The 24,398-nt window shown below is 38.1% G+C and overlaps 1 protein-coding gene across 6 annotated transcripts in view; it reads right to left on the bottom strand.

Annotated features, from left to right (window-relative positions):
* Positions 1–24,398, bottom strand: part of LOC126475512 (mucin-3A-like) — a 217,488-nt gene that overhangs the window by 97,998 nt on the left and 95,092 nt on the right. For all 6 annotated transcript variants that reach the window (XM_050103432.1, XM_050103433.1, XM_050103430.1 and 3 more), the window contains 5 exons: positions 16,828–16,884; positions 6,024–6,155; positions 3,828–3,929; positions 1,567–1,662; positions 1,392–1,466 (listed from right to left, as the gene is read on the bottom strand). In XM_050103432.1, coding sequence (XP_049959389.1) covers positions 1,392–1,466; positions 1,567–1,662; positions 3,828–3,929; positions 6,024–6,155; positions 16,828–16,884 — 462 coding nt within the window. The remainder of the gene's footprint in view (positions 1–1,391; positions 1,467–1,566; positions 1,663–3,827; positions 3,930–6,023; positions 6,156–16,827; positions 16,885–24,398) is intronic.

Here is a 24,398-nt window from a genome sequence, read left to right as displayed (position 1 = left end):
CAGTGAACATTACTGCATATGGGCCTCCACAGCATGTGCCTGGTTCATGCAGCCATGCTGACTACTGTTAATTGGTAACAAAGGCTGGAATTTGCACATGAATACCACAACATGACATTCACTGAGTGGGGACAGGTGGCCTTTTCAGATGAATCACATTTTATGTTCCATCAGACTGATGGCCATTGGCGTGTACAGCATGAAACATCTCAAAGCAAACACCCTGCAACAACGTTATGGTCTGGGGAATGTTTTCATGGCATTCCTTGGGTGATCTCAGCATTCTGGAAGGCCCAATGGATCAATACAAGAATGAATGCATTTATTCTTGGGGAGCACAACTACCATCACATTTTTTTTTTTTTTTTTTTTTTTGCTCAGCACGATGACATCTACAATGCACAATGCAATGTGTCACACAGCTCACAATGTACGTGCATGCTTCAAAGAGCAGGATGAGTTTACCACCCTACCACATTCCCTTGGCCCCCGAACTCCAAACTCCTTGGATTTAAACCTCGACTGAGAATCTGTGGGACTATTTGATTGGGCTGTTTGTACCATGGATCCTCATCCAAAAAACCTCGCACAGCTAGCATGGCACTGTAGTCAGAATGGGTCCACATACCTTCCAGGACCTCACTGACTCTTTTCCTGTATGTCTTGGAGAGATCTGCACAGCAAAAGGAGGTTATTCAGGCTACTGACTGGTGATCGTATAAACGTGACTGGACAGTGTATTATATCTATTTCTTTCTTTCTGTAAGAAAAAGGTATCAGAACATATTCACATAGCTATGTCCCATTGTCAGTCACCTATGTCTATAACAGAAACCTGGAGTATACTGTAAATTCGAATATAATTATCTGCCTTAAACAAAATAACTTTCTCCACGGCATTTCCAAAATTTTCTATGGCATGAAATCCAACAGACTCACTTCACATTTCCTGGAAAACTATAGTGTATCTTTTAAAGATATTTATCAATTTGAACAAATAGAATTTTTTTTAGTATAAACAAAGAATGGAAAAATAAGCATTAAGTACTATCTGACACAATGGAGAATCATGCTGAAAATCTGAAACAGCAAACAACTGAAGGGAGAAATTTAATATCACCTTATAAAATTCCAAGATCTAGTGTCTTAGATGGAAAAATATCAGCTATCTTCATGCTGCTGCCAGAGGCACAGAGAAAATAAAACTGGACTAATAGTAGTCAATGCAAAGTCATATAAGCAGTAACTCTTTCTCTACATGCACTTTACACTGATTTGTAGAGATTATAATTGTGAAGGTGTAATAGTAAATTACTGACAAAATTTTTACCTGGCTAGGAACCAGTACACAGATTAATACGGACATGGATTCATGAATTATCATAGCATACCTGTGATTTTGGTCTTGTTGATGGTGTAGATAGGGAGTGTCCCTCAGGTACTTGTTCCTTTTGCTGCTGGCCACCCTTGGGTTCAAAAAGAGAGGGAGGGAAGTATTATCAAACTGCTTGTTATAATACCTATTGTAAAATAAAAAAATCATAGTACACTGATCTGTCACCTTACCTTTGAAGAGGTTTTTAAGTCTGCTGAGGCTTGCTGATGAAGCAGTGAAGCTAGTAATTGCTCTTCTGGGCTCAGTCTGGACCGAGATCGTGTACTCTGCAGACATTTTTCAGTTCTTTACAGCTACTTTGTCATGAATTACAAATAACATGAAAATACATATCAAAACCAAATGATTGCTTTATTGTTACCTATTATGCATTTAAAAAAATAGCCATATGTGACTGAATCTAAGCCTCTTAAAAGTACCTCATCCCACTCCCTTGTACTTTGAAATTAAAAAATGAAGTCCCATGCTTCTTTACAGAGCGTAGGGGAACGATGCAGGAGACCCGCACCGCCTTTCTAGGCAAGGTCCTAATGGAGGTGGTTTGCCGTTGCCGTCCTCCGACCGTAATGGGGATGAATGATGATGATGAAGACGACACAACAACACCCAGTCATCTCGAGGCAGGAAAAATCCCTGACCCTGCCAGGAATCGAACCCGGGACCCCATGCTCGGGAAGCGAGAACGCTACCGCGAGACCACGAGGGGCGGACCCCTTGTACTTTAGCTGCTCTTAATATTTAACCGTTGTTTGATGTCTCTGGATGATAAGTTAAATGTACTGAATAATTTCTTTGAAAAATATTATAAGATAAACACCAATAATAGTTTAGCAAAGGTAACTGAATGTTATCAATTACATTTGGTGATGCTGCAGGAATTAGATAAGGAAATAAGATGCTAAAAGTAGTACACAAGTTTTGATAACTGAGCAGTAAAATAACTGATGAAGCTAAAACTAAAGGTGGTTAAAAGTTCAGATTGGGAACAGCAAGAAAAGCTTATAGGAAAATAAAAGTTGTTAGCATCAAATCCAAATTAAAGTGTTACGAAATACTTTCTGAAAATAATTGTCTATAGTGTTACATTATATGGAAATGAAAGGTGTATGATAAACTGAATAGAGATGTTGAGAAAACAAGTTTTTACAATGTGGTATTACAGAAGAATTCTGAGGAATAAATGGGTAGACTGAGTATCTAATGAAGAGGTACTGAACCATTTCAAAGAGAAAAACTTTGTAGTGCACAACCTGACAAAAAAAAGGACAAGTTGACAAGATATACCCAAAGGCTTTAAGGAACACTTAAGTAGGAAAAGGAAGAAAGTGAGTGTGTGAATTCTAGAGGAAGGTCAAGCTTTGTACATAGTAAGCAGGTTCAAATAGGTTCAAAAATGGCTCTGAGAACTATGGGACTTAACTTCTGAGGTCATCAGCCCCCTAGAATTTAGAACTACTTAAATCTAACTAACCTAAGGACATCACACTCATCCATGCCTGAGGCAGGACTCGAACCTGCGACCTTAGTGTCATGCGGTTCCAGACTGTAGCACCTAGAACCGCTCGGCCACTCCGGCCAGTGTTCAAATAGGTGTAGGTTTCAGTAGTTAAGCAGTTACACGAGACTTGTATATGATAGACTAATGTGGAAAGCTGCACTAAACTCATATTAATAATGAAAAATATTATCATAACAGTTGTTTGCAACATCAAATATTTCTTATTTATCTATGATCAAACTGATCATGATGCAAATTTTAATTTAGTAATCAGGACTTTTAAGTCTTATATTTTATGTTGTCACTTTCATAGTTAGTATATTCTTGCAATGTTGTCCTTGACCAGTCTTGATAAACTTTTTGTATCATGTACAAAACAACCCCTTTGACAATTCTGACAATCTCTTTGACAATTTCAACACTAACTACCATGATGACTCTTTCATCTGTTCTGCCGACTCCAAACATCTAGCTTTCAAGGCTCTACAGTATTCATCTCAAAGTGTATCAACTAATCAACTAACTATTCAGCATACAAAATTTATTTCTTTTTTTTCCCCTCATAGCCTATGGAAGAATCCTTGAATCTGGTTACTTGAGAACTCCATTCATTATTTTATGTCTCTGTCAAGACTAATTATTTAAGTCACCAGATATCTCAAGATATTTATATGTTTATATGAAGGAGCTATTTTGTAAAATTATATTGTATTTTATCAAAGTCACAAAACAGCTAAACATGTATGCATAGTATTTTTGCAAATAAAATAGAGAAGTGTGTTGACACTGATATCTAGGCAGAAAACCACATGAAAAAGGGCAAACAAAAATCCTATTGAAATTAATTTTACACTATGTAATTTGACTCAATCAAAATAATATGTCAATGACCAAATTATAATTATTTTTTCAAACTTTTATATTAGACATTACCTGAGATTTTGGCTGCTGAAGAGCACCTGAAATTTGATTTCCAAACAATGCTAAAAGAAGCTGTTCATCCTGAGGGCTCAGTTTTCCTGAAGTGACTGTTTCCTAAAAAAATTTATTAGTAACTGTATTAAAGAGCTTATATATCTGTAAAGTTCTCTAAACAGTTATTTGAAAAAAGAATTAGAAAACAGACATCAAAAAGTTTGAACTGAAAAAATACAATGTTAATTTACAAAGAGAAATCAAATATGTGCGAAAACAAGAAGTCATTAATCCAGTTTTAAAATATTACAATCCTTAAGAAGCAAAAAAAGTTACCATTTATCTTATTATTTATTTCTTCCATGAGTGATCTTAGTTTCTAGCCACTGTATATGAATGTTCATTTACACTTTTACAAATAAATACCTACAGTTCCTTACACATTTATGCAATATAATAAACAGTCATCATAAGAAGCTTTAATGTTAAGTCTCAAATTGATTTCTAACTTCAATTTCATGGCTTATTGCTGAGCAACTGTTATGAAAATTTGACCCATGGAGGAATTTGCTTTGTAATATGTGTCCTGCTTTTGCCACTTTGTTGACTGCAAAGCACATAAAGAAAGTGCTGTTTGTGCCACATGCCACGCAGGATTAGCCGAGTGGACTAAGGCGCTGCAGTCATGGACTGTGCGGCTGGTCCCAGCGGAGGTTCGAGTCCTCCCTCGAGCATGGGTGTGTGTGTTTGTCCTTAGGATAATTTAGGTTAAGTAGTGTGTAAGCTTAGGGACTGATGACCTTAGCAGTTAAGTCCCATAAGATCTCACACAAATTTGAATGTGCCACATGCCAACCATCTCACACAACTAAGAGTAAAAAGATCAAAGTTTTAAAATATGAAAAAAGACAAAAATTCTTCACTGCTACACATACTACCAAATGTGGTGTCCAGAGTGTGTATCTTTGGAGCTTTTCTTTCTATCATTCTTGCTCCTTATATGTAATCCTGTCTAATACCTTTTGTATGTATGATTCTGCTTCCCCTGTCTTCCATACAATCATTCTAGATCTACAGAATACTTGTACATATTTCATTCCTAAATTTTTATGTTTTGAAGCTATATACACTGAGCACAGTTTCTATAAAGTGAGTCAATTTCTCGAGTCCTTAAAGAGCCAGTGACTGTGGCTGCAGACAGGAGAATATAGATACTGATATCCATTGCACCCTCTAGATTATGGTACAGACAAGAATTAGATTAAGTAAGAAATGTAGTCCTCCTAAGGGTAACCATTGTAAGCAGAACATTTACAACTTATTGAAGTTTATACTTAATTCAGTTAATAAAAAGTGAGCTCCTTTCAGATAAATTTATGGAAGATTGCAACTGATGTAGCATCCTGTGTACAGCTCATGACATTATGCAGATAAACATCTCAGATCAAACAAAAATAGTATCCCAGAGCCATGGAAAGTACACAATGTACAAGTCTTTCTTTGGCATTTGCTCATGCATAAGTATCTCTCATTGTGAATAATCTTAGATATAAAAAAAAAATCAGAATCATGCCTATTTGTTCCACTGGTTAATTTCACAGCTGTAAAGACTATCAACACTGTGTGTAGTGGCGCAATGGTTTAGGCTTTTGGCAAACGGAAGGGAGGAGCATGGTTTAAAACTCATTTAGCCATCCTGGTTCTAGATTTCAGTTATTTCCTTACAATGATGATCACAAATGCCAGGATGATTCCTTTGAATGGAGCATGACTGGTTTGTTTCCGAATCCTTAACCTACTGGAACTCGTGCCATCCTTTAATGATCCCTTCTGTACTAGTTATCCTTCAAGACTGACACAATCTGAAAGCTTAGCAACATTTTCAGTGTTGTTTATCTGCCTTTCAGTCACTCATTGCCACAAATATACAATGAACTGTTACTTTTACTCCATTATTCCTTCATATAAAAGATTCTGCTTTTTGCTTTTATGAGACATGCTGAAAATATAATGTTTCAGTGTGGGAGTGTGGGTGAGTGTGGGTGGTTGGGTGGGAGAGTGGGCAGGTGGGTGGGTCAGTTTCATTTTAAGTATTATATGTCTTAGAGTAGAAGCAGCCAATCACAAATTGCTCCAGTCTTTTTTAAAATAATTTTGTATTGTCGTTACACTCTTTAATTCAGTGCACATTATTATAAACAAATCTATGCTTACCACTGTAGGAGACTTGGAAGAAACTACAGGAGTATTCTTTGGAATCTCCAGTTCCACTACGCTTGAACTAACAGTTGGTTCATCAGTCACATCATCTGCATTAATATTTACACTTTGCTGTCCCAGCAGGTCCTACAAAATAATATTGGAACATCATTAATTAAGACTATCAACTCATTGTCATTTGCATGTATTATAAAATTGTCCTTCTACAATAATGGAGAAGGTCATGGAAAATTAAAAAGTAATTTGTACAATATTTTAAAAAATAACTAGAAAACAATTTCTGTTCGTTTGACAGCAGTCAGCATCAAAATTTCATGAAAATTTTATATTAATCATTGCACAGAAATAAACAATGTGTTTCAGGGGAAAGAGGCATTGTCAGGATAAGTCACAATAAAAGATTTCATACAGATATATGATAGATTCTTAATGATTTCAGAATTTTTGAAACTGTGAGGAGTGAGAAAACTGCAGGTGATGGCAAAATAGCAGATTGTTATTTTAATATAAATTAAAATAAAATAAAATTTTAAAGAATGTTACCAACAATAGCAATGCATTTTGTGGCTTGTGTAAACAGATGGTGTGTTTATAATCTGAGACAGTGTCCACATTCTTCTTTTATTTGTGACAAACAATTTATATGTGAACAAGTAATTCCTCCTTGTTTCACTTTTTGCTTATAGACTTCCGTATCCAACCAACTCGCATATTAAGATGGTGACTGGCAAGTGAAATGTGCTCCATAAAGCTTGCTAGTTTACTCAAAGTTTGAAGGTGTTCTGCAGCAGTGCCACTGTTTCACATTATGTATACATAATATAATGTAAATGGATAGGTAAAAAAATCCACTCACCAAGCAGCGGCAAGGGAACACACATACAAAAGGATTTAACTTTTACAAGCTTTGGAGCCAGTGGCTCCTACTTCTTGCAGAAGAAGTTACAGTTCAGAAAAGTCACCCAAAACCCCAGGTCAGGGAGACTTACTGGACAGGATGCAAAAGAAAGACTTTCCTTCTCACCTGCCCGGTAAGTCTCCCTGAGCTGGGGTTCTGGGGGACCTTTCTGAGCTGTACCCCTTTCCCTAAACCTGTCCAGTCCTTTTACTTCACTCCTCTTCCTTCCCCTTCAACTCTTCTGCCAGAAAAAGGAGCAACTCACTCTGAAAGCATGTAAAAGTTAAATCCTTTTGTGTGTTTGTTCCTCTGGCACCACTTGTGAATAGATTTTTTTATCTGTCCATTTACATTATGTTATCAATAAATAATGTATTGAGTGTTTCTAATATATGCTACACTCCATTCTTTTGTACTCTTGGTTGTGTATCATTAAAGTAATAGCTAAAACATTGAAGAACTTGCAGTGATTCCACCACCATTGATGATATCAGCACTGGAGGTCAGCTGACTCTGGCAGTAGTGGCCATGCTGGCCAGCATCCCAGGAGATATGAGCAAGCTCAACTGCACTCACATGATGGCCACACACATAAGTCCCTTGCCAAAGCTGACAAGAAAGTATGTATGCTTGAAAAGCAGATTGTTGAAAGATCAGATGAGATTCAACAGTATCAGTGACCTAATAATCTCGAAACCTTTCGAGTACCAGAAGAACCTGATGAAAACACAGATGAAGTGATCATCAAAATTGCCTGTAAAAAATTAGGTCCACAGATCCATGAAACTGATATTGATAGGAGCCACAGGGCAGAATGCAAGATAGTAAATTCCAAAAAAATCAGACCTGTCATAATAAAATTCCTATCCTATTCAAAATGCTCTGAAGTCTGTAAGGTAAAGAAAGAAACTAGCAAAATCAAGAATGACTGTATGAGAGAGGCCTTACATCTGCAAGGATGAAAATGTTGAACATGGGGATCTTCCAGTTTGTTGCAGAATGTATGGATCAGTGATGGCAGAATAATAATAAAGACAACTGAAAAGAAAAAAAAAAGAATCCATGAACAACAACACATAACTTTAAAGCACAAACTGCATGAGCCCAAAACGTCTCTTTCATTGATAAACATTTTGTTTTGCATTATCTTTCCTTAAACAGTTTTCTGTTATTATGATTTGTTTGTTTAGGATTACTTTAACCACTAATTATTAATTTAGGGTTCAATTTTTGCACTTTCATTACTTGCATAATCTGAATTTCACTGTTTCTTCATTATTCATGAAGGATTCTGATCCTGGTTGATAATTTACTGGCAAATTATCATTTTATTCATAAGTAATGCAGTTTTAGACACACTCTTGCTCTGTTGTTCTTACTGTTCCATTTTAAGTTATTACTTTTTATTACCATTTGGTGTAATCACTACTATTATTGCTACTTTCTTATACATTTATGCACTGTTACTTAGCCACTGTGCTTTATCCATTTCATTAATGAATTATTCACCCTGCTCTCGAACACCTTCAACTACCACACACCCTGTTACAGCAAGTTTCATGACCTTGAGCTTCCCCTCTTTCTCTGGCCTTCTACCTGACTATTTCAGATTTGTGTGGACCTCCCTCTCATCCTCCTCTCATCCTCCTACATTATGAAAGGCACAGAGGTACGCCCTTTTCAATGACAGGTGTTCTCACTACCTGCTGGCTTATCCCGGAAGTGACTCTCAATGGCTCTGTACTACAACTCGGCACACAGATGTGCAGTTTTTATTACTAGTCCATTTGTTAGTGTCTACTGCATATTTCAGGACATCAGCTTTCATACCATACTCCTGTCAGAGACATGGCTGAAGCCAAGAATACACTCCAGCTCTCTAAGTGTTGATATCCAAGTTTTTCTGAGGCATGAAAGATTTAATAGACGAGGGGCAGTATGGCAGCATACATACATAGAAACTTGTTTCACAATGTCATGCTCATGCCCAAAAATGAAGAAAAACAGCACAAATGTATGTTTAGTTAAATTAAACGTCTAAACAGAGTATCTTATCTCTGTGGTATACAAGTCACCCAAAATTAGACAGCTTTCTAGCATTGAATTTGCACTCTCAGGCCTTGAATCTTTGTATGAACACCTTACTGTAACTCAAGATATGAACATAACTTTTCTATACATCAGTTGTTCATTTCAAAATTTAGTTGTACGCTTTCCTGTTCAAACTGTGCACTGCTTCCACTTGGATAAAATCCACATACAATAGACACTTGTATGTTTATCAATAAATTTGCAACCAAATATCCAAATACAATGATTGACACTGATCAGATTTCTGCACCTGACACATGTGCTCATGATATAATAATATTCACAACCTACTCATTGCAAGCAGCAAGCGGAGACATTTAGAGGTTTTAGGTGAATAAATATGTTGAGCTTACAGCTGCTGCCTATGATATTTCTTGCTAGGTAATTGCACGATAACTTTGATATAAATTATAAAGTATCTAATTTTACTGAGGAATTCAATAATTTATATTATAAGCATGCTCCTCTAAAAACAGTAAGAGTAAAGAGAAAACCTGTAGCATGGTGGACAGATCACCTTAAACACCTTATGAGAATCAGAGATGCAACATACAGGACATATAAGTGGAACCTTACCCCTGATACTCATCTCACCTGCAAGCAACAATGCAGCCACAGCAACATCAGTTATCCATGAGAATGCAAAACTCAGGTTTGCCCACATGTTACTTTAGTATTTACACGAGCCCACTATCTTGTGGAAAAATCTATGAGGTTTAGGAACAGGCAAACCCAAAGCTACAGCTGAACCTCTAGTTCCTATTAAGAATCTGTAAAGTACTACATCATGCCAACATCTTTACTTGACCAACATGTGAAGGCACAAAATGTTGATTCCATTAAGCAATTGTTGTTACAAAAGAAAAAAAATTCTGCAGCCTGTAATATAATATGGCCAGAAGCCAACTGTACAAATTCGTTTGGCAACTACATTATACAATAACATTACACTGCAAATGATAAATTTGCTCATCGATCCACTACCACCCAAAATAATGGAATTTTTAATAATTCTCTGACCTCCAGAAACTCCTCATCAGCCTAAAAGAACACGCTGATAAAACCATTACCCCTGACAAAAAACTTTGTGACAACATGCCAATATGCATTCTACCAGCATTATTTCAGGATTTACATCAGATATTTCATTATCAGCTAATTATGAACCTCGAATAAACTTTCAGATGAATACCAGTCAGGTTTCCAGAAAAATGACAGTTGACTGTTCTTACAAAACTGATAGACAATCTGAAATAAGCTGTGGACAGACTAGAGGTGACTATTATGTGCTTTTAGGATTTCAGCAAATCTTTCACTACTCTTCTAATTATATGTTAATGATGTGTCAGCTATTCTCTTCACTGAAAATATAACATGTATGCTGATGACTTTCAGTTATACTTGAGTGCCAAGTCCAACAAACCTGTATCCAGGCTTACTTGCTTTATCAGAGTGGTCACAGAAAATTTGTTTCGAACTGAACTTGTATTGAAGTGACTTCACATTTAGCACTCATTGAGTAAGTTTCTAGAGTCACTATTCTCCTTAGTTATCCTCCTTAGTTATGTTTAAACAATATTGTCATTCATTTAATTTATTAGCTTCAGTGGAGCCTCTGTGGAATGTTAACCTTGATGAACTTTAAAAACTGCAAGCCAGCCTATGTGCATATTATTATGAAAAGTAAGTGTTCAGTCACTGCACTTCAAGTGGCTGCCATGTCAGTTATTTAAAATATTCCATGCACCTGTTTAATCATCATCTGAACATGAGACTTTGAACGAGACATTTTAAGGTCAGTAACCTTACACTAGCTCCAACAATCTTCTTTCCTGTTAACTGCATTTAGGTTTTATAAAAATTTATGGGCAATGTGGGCTTAGAAAAGCCAAAAAAAGAGAGCAGTGAAAGAGATCTCAGAATTTTTGCAACTGACACCTCTGCTAACAATAAGAAGAAAAATCAGCTGTCATCTAAACATGTAAAAGAGGAGGAATAAATTCCATTCGTAAAATAGCATTTTTAAGCAAAACTGTATTTAAATTTATAGGAATCAAGATGTAAAATGGTATCATTTATTTAAAATATAGAGAGTTGCATCAAATCAATCTTCAGACCAAAAACCACAACAACAACAACATGGAAAAAATCATCACTTTTGGTGGTTTACTAAAAAAGCAAAGCATGTCTGATGAAAAACCTTCGTAATTTAAAGTAACGTAAAGCATGAAAAGCCGAATGAAATTAGTATAGAACTCCCAGTCATTATGCCTCAAAGCAGTGCTTTACTTATGGGGACTGAATATTGTTTGCTTTTTAAAAACATTTCCCCATGACAAAGTATTTTAATAGCACTAGGAGAGTACATTAAAACTAAAACAAATTAAATAAGTGTCTTGAACAACACGATTTGAAAGGAAATACAGAACTGAATATTGAGAAAAAATATGAAACAAATTGTTACAGTCCACATCATGAGGATCGTAGCATCCTTATATAAATGGCTCAGGGTATTCTTGTCATGGCAATCATGAATTATCATGTTATAATTTGAGAAATATCTCCACAATCTTTTTAAGATTCAAAACTGACTACTGCCACCTCTGCACATAAGCCTTAACCTAAATACTGGACCTGTGATATTTTCCCTTAACATCAGCATATTACCATCATGGTCATATCAGTTCCCAAAAGGTGCTTTGAGGTGTAATGTCTGGGAGTTCTACAACTAATTTTATTTGGCTTTTCCTGCTGTAAGTGTACTTGAAATTAAGATGGTTTTTCATTAGGCATCCTTTACTTTATTGGTAAGGTCTGACAAGATCCAACGGCATTATATCCACCAAACAATGTAATCAAGTCAATGACATGTTCATAATACACTATTTTCCTATGTTAAAAATGTCGTTTGGATTGAAACTTCATGGCACATTAAAACTGTGTGCCAAACCGAGCCTCGAACTTGGGACCTTTGCCTTTCATGGGCAAGTGCTCTATCAACTGAGTTACCCAAGCACAACTCATGACCTGCCTTCACAGCTTCAATTCTGCCAGCACCTTGTCTCCTACCTTCCAAACTTCACAGAAGCTCTTCTGCGAACCTAGAAGAACTTGCACTCCTGGAAGAAAGGATACTGCGGAGATATGGCTTAGCCACAGCCTGGAGGTTGTTTCCAGAATGAGATAGTCACTCTGCAGCAGAGTGTGCGCTGATATGAAACTTCCTAGCAGATTATAACTGTGTGCCGGACCGAGACTCAAACTCGGGACTTTTGCCTTTCACGGGCAAATGCTCTACCAACTGAGCTACCCAAGCACAACTCACGACTCACCCTCTGAGCTTCAATTCTGCCAGTACTTCATCTCCTACCTTACAAATTTCACACTGAAGGGTTGGATTGTTGTTATTCGAAATGATGATAACATTCAAATTGCATTTATGGTCAATATTCTCACAAAATATCTCTTATTTTTACGTAATCAAATGTTAAAAAGCCATTAAATATCAAGATTTGGTTACATAATTGAAAATCCTCTGTTATTGGCTGAAGCTCCGGTGATGTCGCAGTCTAGGAGTAAGATGGAGCTATACGTGCAGGAGTGTTAGCCCGAAGTTAATAGGTTTTTATGCACTTTCTCTGCAAACAGTTTAGCTATTTGGTAACAGAAAACACATTTATAACTTTTAAGTAATAACAGAAAGGAATTTTATGAATACTGATAGAGGAAACCTAAGAAAAATTGATGCATTTATGCTCCACTCATTTAGAGTGGTGATATGGGCAAGGACAGACACTCTTTTACCTGCTTCCTGCAACAATATTAAACCCACTCAGAACTAAGGAATTGTGGAACTTTTGCAAATGGGTCTCTATCCTATAAGTGGATTGTCAACTATCAGTCATGAACCACAACCCAAAGCACAATAAAGTTATTCTTGGCAAATCTTAGTGCTGATTTCCAGTATACAAGAAACTCTGCAGAGATACCTGCAGAAGCATGTGCATGGTGGTGTAATGGATAGAGCATGTAAAAATGTATAAGAAGAACACAGGTTCAAATCCTGGAAGCATCATAATTTTTAAAAGTTGTACATGAAATTTTAAAATAACATTAGCAAGATTTCATTGTAGCAGTTGTTTTGATTGCAGGGTTTATTGTATATACATTAATCTTACTCTGAGAAATGGATGACTAAGGATAAATGTGTCTATTTTTCTTACAGATAATTACCTGTTTTTGGAAAGCATTGCTAGTAGTGAAGATATCACCAAACTCACACAGTACAATGAGGTGTAGGACAATGAGGTTTTTTTTGCCTATGATGATGGTTTGATTCCTTGTGGAGGTATCAATCTGTGGAGTGTTCTTTCTACATACCTTGTGGCCCAGCGTCCCATCCACCCATTTAATTACCAACAGATCCAGGAAACTGAGTTGAACATTGCTCTCTTTCTCCATTGTTAACTATATCTTCGGGTTAATACTGTTCAGATGCACCAAGAAGTCATCCAGCTCTTCTTCACCATGAGTCCACACTACAAATGTGTCATCAACATAGTGGTACCATTTAGATGGCATTTTACTGGCAGTCTGCAGCACTTGCTGTTCAAAGATCTCCATAAATAAATTGGCAACAGCTGGGCTGAGAGGGCTTCCCATCGCCACCCCGTCGATCTGTTCATAAAACTCATTGTTGTACTGGAAATAAGTTGTCGTCAGGCAGTGTTTAAATAAAGCCACTATGTCAGTCGGAAAAATATCTGCTATATAAGAAATAGCTTCATTTACAGGCACCATGGTAAACAATGACATGACATCGAAGCTCACAAGAATATCACTTGGGCTGACGTTAATCTCCCTCAGTTTTTCAATAAAATGCACCGAGTTTTTAATGTAATTTTCCGTTCTGCCAATGTATGGTTGCAGCAAGCAGGCGAGATATCTGGCCACCTCTTGTGTTGGAGATCGTATGGCACTCACAATCGGTCTCAACGGGACCTGTGGTTTATGTACCTTTGGGAGTCCAAGATTGTTTTACCAGTTGATTGGTATTTCTCAAAATTTTGTTTGTAGGATCCTTCTGAAGCTTCTTCACAAAAAAAGCCAGCTAAATGGTATCGCTATGTTGATGACACATTTGTAGTGTGGACTCATGGTGAAGAAGAGCTTGATGTCTTCTTGGTGCATCTGAAAAGTATTAACTCAAAGATACAGTTTACAATGGAGAAAGAGAGCAATGATCAACTCAGTTTCTTGGATCTGTCGGTAATTAAATGGGTCGATGGGACGCTGGGTCACAAGGTATAAAGAAAGAACACTCACATGGATCGATACCTCCACAAGGAATCAAACCTTCATCCTAGGCAAAAAAGAGGTGTCATGTAAACGTTGGTGGACAGAACCAACAAAATCTGCGAGCCAGCTTACTTCAAGATGAACTAAATCACTTACAGTCAGCCTTCATGAAAAACGGATATACCAGCAAGGAAATTGATCGAGCCCTCCATCAAAGAAGAAAAGAAGCCAGAAGTCCAGAGCAACAACAGTCACCTACTGGAAAAGTTTGCCTACCATTCATTAATGAAGTCACAGACCATATCGGGAAAGTTCTGGCCAAGTATGGGATCAAAACAATCTTCAGACCCTTCAAGAAGATTAAGGAATATTTAAGAACTGCAAAAGATGCCCGACACCCCCTAGCAACACCTGGGGTATATAAAATTCCATGCAGTTATGGACAAGTATATACTGGAACAACGAAATGAAGTGTAACCATCCACTTAGCCGAACATAAAAGAAACTGTTGCTTAGGACACATCAAAAAATTGGCCGTAACTGAGCATGTTTTTCGAGATGGGAACCATGATATTAAATTTCATGAGACAAGCATTCTAGCACGAACATCCCATTATCATGCTTGCATGTACAGAGAAGCAACAGACATTCACAAACACCATAACAATTTTAAGAGAAAAGAGGAAGTTTTAAAGTTAGACAAAATACGGATGACAATCAATTACTCTTAATCGAGAATGATGATGCCTTCCAAAGATAGGCATACTGTTGGCATCACGTGATGAATGGTGGTGCCCTCTATGCGCTCTATAAATGCGAGAGCACCTGGAGCCTCAGTGGCAGTAGCCAGACGACCTCAGAAGGTGTTTCCTGCAGATGGAGACAAAGTGTTAGGTGGAAATTTTACACATCGACCATGGCCTCTAAGCAAAGAAGTTTTAACTGAAGACAATACCAGCCATGAAAGCCTACATTGTGTGAACCACACATTTTGTTTATAAATTTCATGAAGACCTGTGATTGCATATGCTACGAGAGCCTGTTCAGTTATCCAAAAGAGTTTGGGATGCCACAGGAGCTCATCAACATTGAAATTGTGATGGGTCTCAAGCAAGGAGATGGTTTATCTCCTTCCCTGTTCAATTTTGTCCTTGAGAAGATCATACATCGGACTATTAAACAGAACTTTGAAGGATCCAAGTCAAAAGGAAGAACCTGGCATACGTAGCCTATGCAAATGATGTCTATTTAATCAGAAGATCTGAAAAGGAATTGAAACAAATGACTATGGCAATGGAGATGGCTGTCAGCAAATTTGGCTATTCATAAATGAAGTCACAATGGATTACCTCATTATGACTATTCGACAAGGTCAAGATACTGAACAACTACATTCCCTGTGGATGGCAGACCAGGCCTACAAGAGAGTCCATGAATTTAAATACCTGGGAGCACTTTTCATAGAGAATTCATCATATGAAGTAGAGATCAATGCCAGGATACAGGCAGTGCACCGATCCCTCTACAGCCTAACACCATTGCTTCAGCCCAGGTGTCTCTTGAGACAGTTCAATATTTGGCTATGTAAAACCCATATCCAACCTGAAGTACTATAAGTCTGTGAGATGTGGAGTATTTGATAATATGGCTTTAATAAACTTCTGTATTTGAGAAAAAGTGCTGCACAAGATCTTTGGTCCAGTCTTGGACACAGATTCCAGTAACTGGAACAACAGGCACAACAATGAGCTAGAAGAACTGCACCAAGACACCAACATAGTAGGAATCATAAGATGCAAGTGACTACTGTGGGCCAAACTTGGGGCTCAGATGGAAGGCAACAGGTGGCTATGGAAGCTTCTGAATTTCATGCCCACTGCTAGAAGACCCCCCTGAGAAGACCAAGGAAGAGGTGTAGAAATGGCCTCCATGTAGACCTGAAACAATCAGTGATGGGCGTGAATGGATGGCAGATGGCAGCAATGGATAAAAGACAATGGAGAAGGAGATATATAGCAGTCCACAGTCTGTTGAGTTGGACTGTATAGCAGTAAAAGTACAGTAAAGTCAGTCTTTCCTCTGTAAATACCAACATGTCAACAGAAATTTCATAAAATCTGTACTTCCTTAGCCCTGATTTGTTATTTATAGGATGTATCGCTGTTGAATATGTGGAGCTGCACACCAGGAAATAATGAATGTTGCTGAGTTTTACACCATAGAAATGGAGGAGCTTAGGAGGCTGATGATTTTCTACAGGCTGGGCAGAAACATGTTTACATATGCCCTTTTCTCCTTACAAGATGAACTCAAACTCTATCGACAAAACTGGAGATTATTGAGGTACATTTTCAGAATATTTTGGTACACAGGACCTGTGGTCTCTGGTGACTTGTTACAGACTAATTGCATTTGGTTTGATTTCTTATCCCCATTAAGCTGACAATTTTCTCGTGTTTTTATGAGGTCTTATGATTATTCATGCAAGCCAGTGGCTCATAAAATACTTACCAAAGAGAAACGATTACTCTCTACACCATTTTCCAATGTCTGTAATACTTTTGTTTTCTGAAACAGGCAAACAAAATCACATATTACATTACAAAATACTTAAAATATTTTACTGTTAAGTCTGAGCTAACATTCACAATGCAAGTTATTTTGTTTACTGATTAATAAACAAACAAATACATCTCGGAATACTAAATTTATGTATGATAGATTTAAACTGAACATGGCAAAAATACCCATACTGGTGAGATGGCTGAGAAACGCTTTGAAAACTCACCAACAAGATGTTGGCAATAAACTCATTTTATTTATTAAACAAATTCTTACATTATACCAAGCTGTCACCTGTACTAACATACCTTCGAGAATAACCTAAGTAAGCTACCAGCAGCAATGTAAAATATATGAAATGAAGTGAGTATATAATACCAAATGGTTATCTTTGTGTCTTTTGTTAACAGTTCTTTGTTTTGTGTAAGTTTTATCTCTTATATTACATACATTACATTACATTACACTTTTCGTTTCCCATGGATCCCTTGGAGAGGAGTCTCTGCAATGTAGAAAGAGCCAATGTTTTTAATTATGAGCTATAATCCTAGTGAAGATATTCACTGATGGAGTAGAAGATGTTGGCCAACAGGAAGTTCTTTAATTCACTCTGAAACCGATCTTTATCACTTACAATACCTTTGATATGCCCTGGTAAGTCTAGAGTGTGAGTTTTCTAATTTAGGTTGTGGTCAATTTGTAGCCCTAAAAATTTGACACTGTCTACAGCTTTAATTTCATTGTTTGAATACATTATACTTATAAGGTCAGGTATTCTTTGTGAGGTACTAAACTGTATGTACTGGGTTTGTCAAAATTCAGTGACAATCCATTTGCTGTGAACCACCTATTGATACTTACAAATATTTCATTAGCTGAATGAGATTTTCACTCTGCAGCGGAGTGTGCACTGATATGAAACTTCCTGGCAGATTAAAACTGTGTGCCAGACCGAGACTCGAACTCGGGACCTTTGCCTTTCGCGGGCAAGTGCTCTACCAACTGAGCTACCCAAGCACAACTCACGCCTCGTCCTCACAGCTTCACTTCTGCCAGTACCTCGTCACCCACCTTCCAAACTTTACAGAAGCTCTCCTGTGAACCTGCAGAACTAGCACTCCTGAAAGAAAGGATACTGGCAGAAGTAAAGCTGTGAGGACGGGGTGTGAGTCTTGCTTGGGTAGCTCATTTGGTAGCGCACTTGCCTGCGAAAGGCAAAGGCCCTGAGTTCGAGTCTCGGTCCGGCACACAGTTTTAATCTGCCAGGAAGTTTCATTTCATTAGCTGATTGCTCAGTGAGATCATGGGTACTGTTTTTTATACCAATACTTGTATCATCTGCAAATAAGACAAAATTTGCATTTTGTGACACTGCATATGGAATGTCATTAATATATAATAGGAACACTAGGAAAATTAGCTGTCACCTAATTTACACTGCAGAAGTTGGCCCACACCTCTTCCAAGATCACTACCTAACAGCAGAATTTTCTTTCTACTTTTTCTGAAGCAACAGGCTTCCTTACTGAATTCTGCTGTGCATCAGCTACATGTACATCTACATGAGGCTCTTCAGTACTTAACTGTGGCAACAGGGCAAATCTATTTTTTGTGCCAACAATGAAACTGTCTGATACTGTCCTCTTTCTGTGGCCACTTCCCAGTTCTCTTCACTCTTCTCCCCCCTTAACCTAATTAGTTCCTCCTGAGCTTTATATAATTCAGCCTGAAGTGCTCTAATCTTCCCCTCCTGTTCTGCTATTTTCATACCCCATGAACACACTCTACAGTACCTAGGAAGAGTCTCATTTTGTTCCCCAGCTTCCATGCCACTGCATTCCCCCCTGTGAAACGATCTGTCACAGCAGCTGCATAGCACCCCAGAACTAACCTTCCTACGGCAGCTAAAACACTTCACGCTCATGATTGTTTACAATATAGGCCTACTTTTTAAGCTTTCACTAAATAAAGATAATTTCCTATTTACTATGCTCTATAGTGCTCTAATATAAATATAATATTAATTTACGTACTTAATTACACTTCGAATCACTTAACTTTTGCACACAACATTTAGGCCTAAAAATGGCTGTTAAGCGGTAATGGTTTTACACTATTTTCTTTAAAAATGCGGCACAGAACTTAAAATCTTCACTTATTCTTTCTCTACATTGGAACAATTGAACAACTAACACAAAATCCTCTAATGAGTCTTTAACTTAGCAGAAGCTACACTCATTTCAACAGAGGCACTAATGTTTGTTGCAGGATCCTAGAGTACATTTGAAGCTTGAACATTATAATGTTCCCACAAGAAATGAAACTCTCTCTGAGAATCAGCATAGCTTCAGGAAAAATTATGTATGTGAAACACAGCTTGTTTTGTTCACATATGGTACCTTGAAAATAGTAGATATGTGTGATCAGGCAGATTCCATCTTCATATGTATTTCCAAAATGTGTTGAACACTGTGCCACATCATCAACTAATAACCAAGGTATCATTACACATTCTACACAGATATTTTGAACCATCGTCCTCCGGAATGCGAGTCCATGCTCCAATGTTAGGTATGAATGCAGACTTTGAAGTTGTTTGTGGATACACCATTGTGATCATGGAGGTTGGTTAAGTCCACATAAAAGTTTAATAAGGATGTCCATAGAATTTTTTAAAAAAGGCATTATTTTTTAAATACTCTGTTAACTAATTTAGACAACCAGTTTCAAAGAAGACTGTGCACCAATTCTGCTACCTCTACTGTATATATCATACATAGGCATCAAAAGAATATGATAGAAGACATTAGAGCATATGCCCTGATATAAGAACACTCATTTACCCTTGGTCAACATGCAAACATAATAGGAGAGCAAATTACTGAATGGTAAGAAATATCTTCACCATGCTCTATACCAGGGCATTTGGAGTGCTGGTGCCAGTAAACTGTTACAAAGGATTCACCATCAGATTTGCAACACTATGAGACTTGAGACGATAAGCAAAATGACTGTAGAGAAAAATAAAGTAACACAGTACTTAGCATCCATTACATTATTTGCAATATTATGAAAAGGAAAGTTGCTACTCACCATATAGTCACAGACAGGCACAACAAAAAGACTGTCAGAAATAAAGCTTTCGGCCAGAAAGATCGTCTTCAAAAATAGACCACACACACACACACACACACATTCACATGAACACAACTCACATACACATGACTGCAGTCTCAGGCAACTGAAGCCACACTGCAACCAGCAGCATCAGTGCCTGATGGGAGTGGCAACTGGGTGGGGGTAAGGAGGAGGGTGGGTTGGGGAGGGGGAGGGATAGTAGGGTAGGGGTGGTGGACAGTGAAGTGCTGCTGAGGGGCACAAAGGAACAAGGTGGAGAGATGGTAGGGCAGCTATGTCCGGTCGGGAGGTTAGACAGTGAACAGGAGAGAGATGGGGAGGGAAATGGGGTAGCGGAAAAGGAGAGAAGTAAAAAGACTGGGTGCAATAGTGGAACGAGGGCAGTGTAGTGCTGGAATGGGAACAGCGAAAAGACAGGATGGGTGAGGACAATGACTAACAAAGTCTGAGGCCAGGATGATGATGATGATGATGTTTGGTTTGTGGGGCGTTCAATGGCGTGGTCATCAGCGCCCATACGAAGTCCCAATTTTTATACAGTCCATTTTTTTCACAATCCAATCTAGTCACTGTCACAAATGATGAAGAAGATGACGAACTAATGAGGACAACACAAACAGCCAGTTCCTGGGCAGAGAAAACCCCCAACCCAGCCAGGAATCAAACCCAGGACCCTGTGATCCAGAGGCAGCAACACTAGCCACAAGACCACGAGCTGCGGCTGTTGAGGCCAGGGGCGTTACAGGAATGTAGGATGTATTTCAGGGAAAGTTCCCACTTGTGCTTCAGAAATGCTGGTGTCAGTGGGAAGGATCCATATGGCACAGGCTGTGGAGCAGTCATTGAAATGACGCATGTCATGTTTGGCAGCGTGCTCAGCAACAGGGTGGTCCTTTCGTTTCTTGGCCACAGTTTGTCGGTGGCCATTCATGTGGACAGACAGCTTGTTGATTGTCATGCCCACATAGAATGCAGCGCAGTGGTTGCAACTTAGCTTGTAGATTACACGACTGGTTTCACAAGGAGCCCTGCCTTTGATGTGAAAAGTGACGTTTGTGACCCGACTGGACCAACTCCAGTCTGGTCGCAAACGTCACCTATCCCATCACAGGCAGGTCTACCTGTGAAACCAGTCTGTGATCTACAAGCTAGGCTGCAACCCCCTCACACCCCTCCCAATTACCTAAATAAAACTACACACACCCTAGTTCCCAGGTAACAAAACTGACAGCTATTTTGATTTTTCAAGCATATGATGAAAAAGGGATATGTACTATTGATAGTCAGCAAGGGCAATGATAGATTTAAATTATATATACATCCATAGCACTATAAGCTATTGCATGTCTCTATTTTAGCCAAGACCAATTGTCAGCCTCACTTGAGGTCAATTGCCGTTTTGTTAATCATTTCAGTTTTTAAGTGCAGTTAAATTTAATGCAAGTGCCACCATTTATTGTTTTTGTCCATGTGCTGTGTGGTATTTTCTAATTATGGATACGTTTGTAACAATGAAGAAGAGGAAAACCCATTTTGATTTGTCTGTTAGCATTATGGCAAGTTAAAAATATGTGCACATTATATATAAGGGGTGTTCAAAAAGAAACGAGCTGGAGGCGTAATTACAGAAACCAGTACCTGTATGTAAGAAATATTGACCCTGGCTGTTGAGAACTTGTCCCACTGTGACACAAGACGGTGAATGGCTGTCTCATAAAATTCCCAGGGCTGTGATGTTAACCAGTTCTGCTCGCACAGCTGGACTTCGTCATCAGAGGTGAATCATTTGCCCCTCAGAGCCTTTTTAAGGGAACCAAAAGTGGCGTAATCATAGGGAGAGATGTCTGGACTGTACAAAAGATGGCCGAGAACCTTCCATTTGAATTTCTGCAGGAGTGCCATGACTGTGTTGGCTGTCTGAGGCTCTGCATTGCCCTGGAGCAGAATGACCCCACAGGTAAAATTGCCTGGTTATTTTGATTTTATCACTTGGCGATGGGTGGTCAAGGTTGCGAGTAACACTGGGCATTCAGTGTTGTCCTGTGCTGCAGGAAGTGAATCAGAAGGGGGCCATCTTCATCAATGAAGTACGTCAACATAGTAGCAAATGATCCATCTCGGACAACAACGTCCAGCTGTACATGCGGAACTGGTTAACATCGAAGCCCCGGGAATTTTATGAGACAGCCATTCACCACCTTATGTCACATTGAGACAAGTGTCTCATTAGCCAGAGTTAATACTTCTAACATACAGGTACTGGTTTCTGTAATTATGCCTCCAGCTTGTTTACAAGACAGCAGAGCAGCAAATATCTTTACAAATAAAATAAAATTAAAATCAGTGCATAAAAATACACTTGGATCTGTCTATTTCATCCAAAAACAGCATTGATCAAGAAAAATATCACCCAAATGATGATGGTTTCATTTCTTTAAAAAATTTGCTCAATAATCTATCATTAGCAGCCCATATGGCAAAATATCGCCGGGCCTCCTTACCCAAGCAGTATTCAGTTATGAAAACCAGCTGCGATATGGAGTCATGGAGAGGGGTTTGTGGGAAGCAAAAGGGGTAAGTGATGACAACATATTCCATAGTTCATTTGTTCCCAACTACATCTTGCATCCTTTCCTCCCCATTTTGTCCAAACTCTATTTAGGCTCTTTCATATTATAATAACTAAAGACAGCAATTCCATGCACAATTAAATCTTAAAAAATGCATACATTCATACACTATCTAATGAATGTGAAATTAAAGGAAAAATTGCAATGTCAGAATTGAATCCTTTGTTGTGATTCATTTTATATTATTTTAAAACAATGTACAACAATCAGTTCTTCCAAAATCTCCACCAGTCTGGGGTAGCTCTGAGTGTTGAGCCACTGAGCTAGCAATCCCTGGATTCAGGAGGCGAGGTGGTTTGAATCCATCTGCTGATAACCTTCAAAATGGTTTTCAGTGGCTTCCCATTTTCAGTTTATGCAATTGCTGGGGTTGGTCCCTTTCTACTTGACACAGCCAATCCCTTCCAAATACATTTCTATCCTGACAGTTATCAAGTCCTTTAAAGATGCAGCCCCTCTCCTTAAATGCAAAGAGCTGAATCGAAGGCGAGCCGAGCATCTCCTCGGAAGTTTACAGCCAAACGATAAATACATAATAATCCAAATTCTCTTCATTTGGGCTCATGCATTTGTCTGCTGAACATTATTTAATGTAGAAAATGGTCTTTCTTACATTGGGAGATGTGACAGATGCAAACATAAATGAGGAAATTTCGGAAAGTATAAGGTTGAATAATTCCAGATCCTTTGCCCTGCAAGTCTCCAACCCCGAATTTATCCTTCAAACTTATCAGTGGAATTGGGAGTAGGAGCTGTTTTTCTTTAGGAATAAGAAGCTGGTAATAAGGCAGCTCCATATGCCTCAAGGGCACTGAATGATTTAGAAGATAATTTGGTGGCTGGCCAGAGATGGTGTTCGCTCTCTCTGGGAAAAATGCTGATATCTCACTGCTCAGTGCCATGAAGGATGCTTCACTATGAACCAAATGGAGATTTACTTGTTATGTAAATAAAACTGCCTTTTCTTGCTGAAACTTAATTTAAATTTCCCAGACGTGTTTTGCCTTTTTCTTGCTCTATGGCATCTTCAGCAGGATCTATAATGATATAGTTTTGTTATTTTTAGATTATCAAGTTCATTTACCTTATGCAATTCATGATCATAGCAAAATTTCCTTCATGCTACAATCACTGACTCACCATCTCCGTAAAATTCTTGCACACAGACTGCTTGGTCCATTCCTAAGAAGTGCTCCATATTGACTGGATTCCTACTGGCCAAGCAAGTGATGAACATAACACCCATTCTCTTCTGATTTGCTGCACATGCACAGATAGCTCTTAAAATATGAACTTTCTTTTGATATACCCTGTACTTTGATTGTAACTGTAACTTTCTATCACTGGAAAAGCCTATTCTACTGTATGTGGTCAATGACAAATAAAGAATCTGAATTCTTTCATCCTACCTACTGTCTAGTACTGCCATATTATTATACAGCTGTTTCACAATATGTAAACTCCTTAATATTCTTCACCATTATCAGTACTCCTCTTTACTAATAAAATATTACAAAACATGATAATACCAGAACACAAAACAATGTGTACAAAGCCTCTGGTGGTGTAACACTAGCTAAGAAAGGAGTCAGGCACATGCATGTATACTGTATGTTTTGACAACTTGACAGAGCATACTAAATACCCAGGAAGAAATACTGTTGTTGATTATTTACTTGTGATTTCATGGTACCCATGTAAAAACTTATATTCAAGTGTTTGATACAATTAATACTAAACCTTTGTTTGGAA

This window comes from Schistocerca serialis, chromosome 4 (genome assembly GCF_023864345.2).
Source record: "Schistocerca serialis cubense isolate TAMUIC-IGC-003099 chromosome 4, iqSchSeri2.2, whole genome shotgun sequence".
Taxonomy (NCBI): domain Eukaryota; kingdom Metazoa; phylum Arthropoda; class Insecta; order Orthoptera; family Acrididae; genus Schistocerca; species Schistocerca serialis.
The sequence above is the reverse complement of the archived record's forward strand: the minus strand, read 5'-3'. Positions and strand labels throughout refer to the sequence as shown.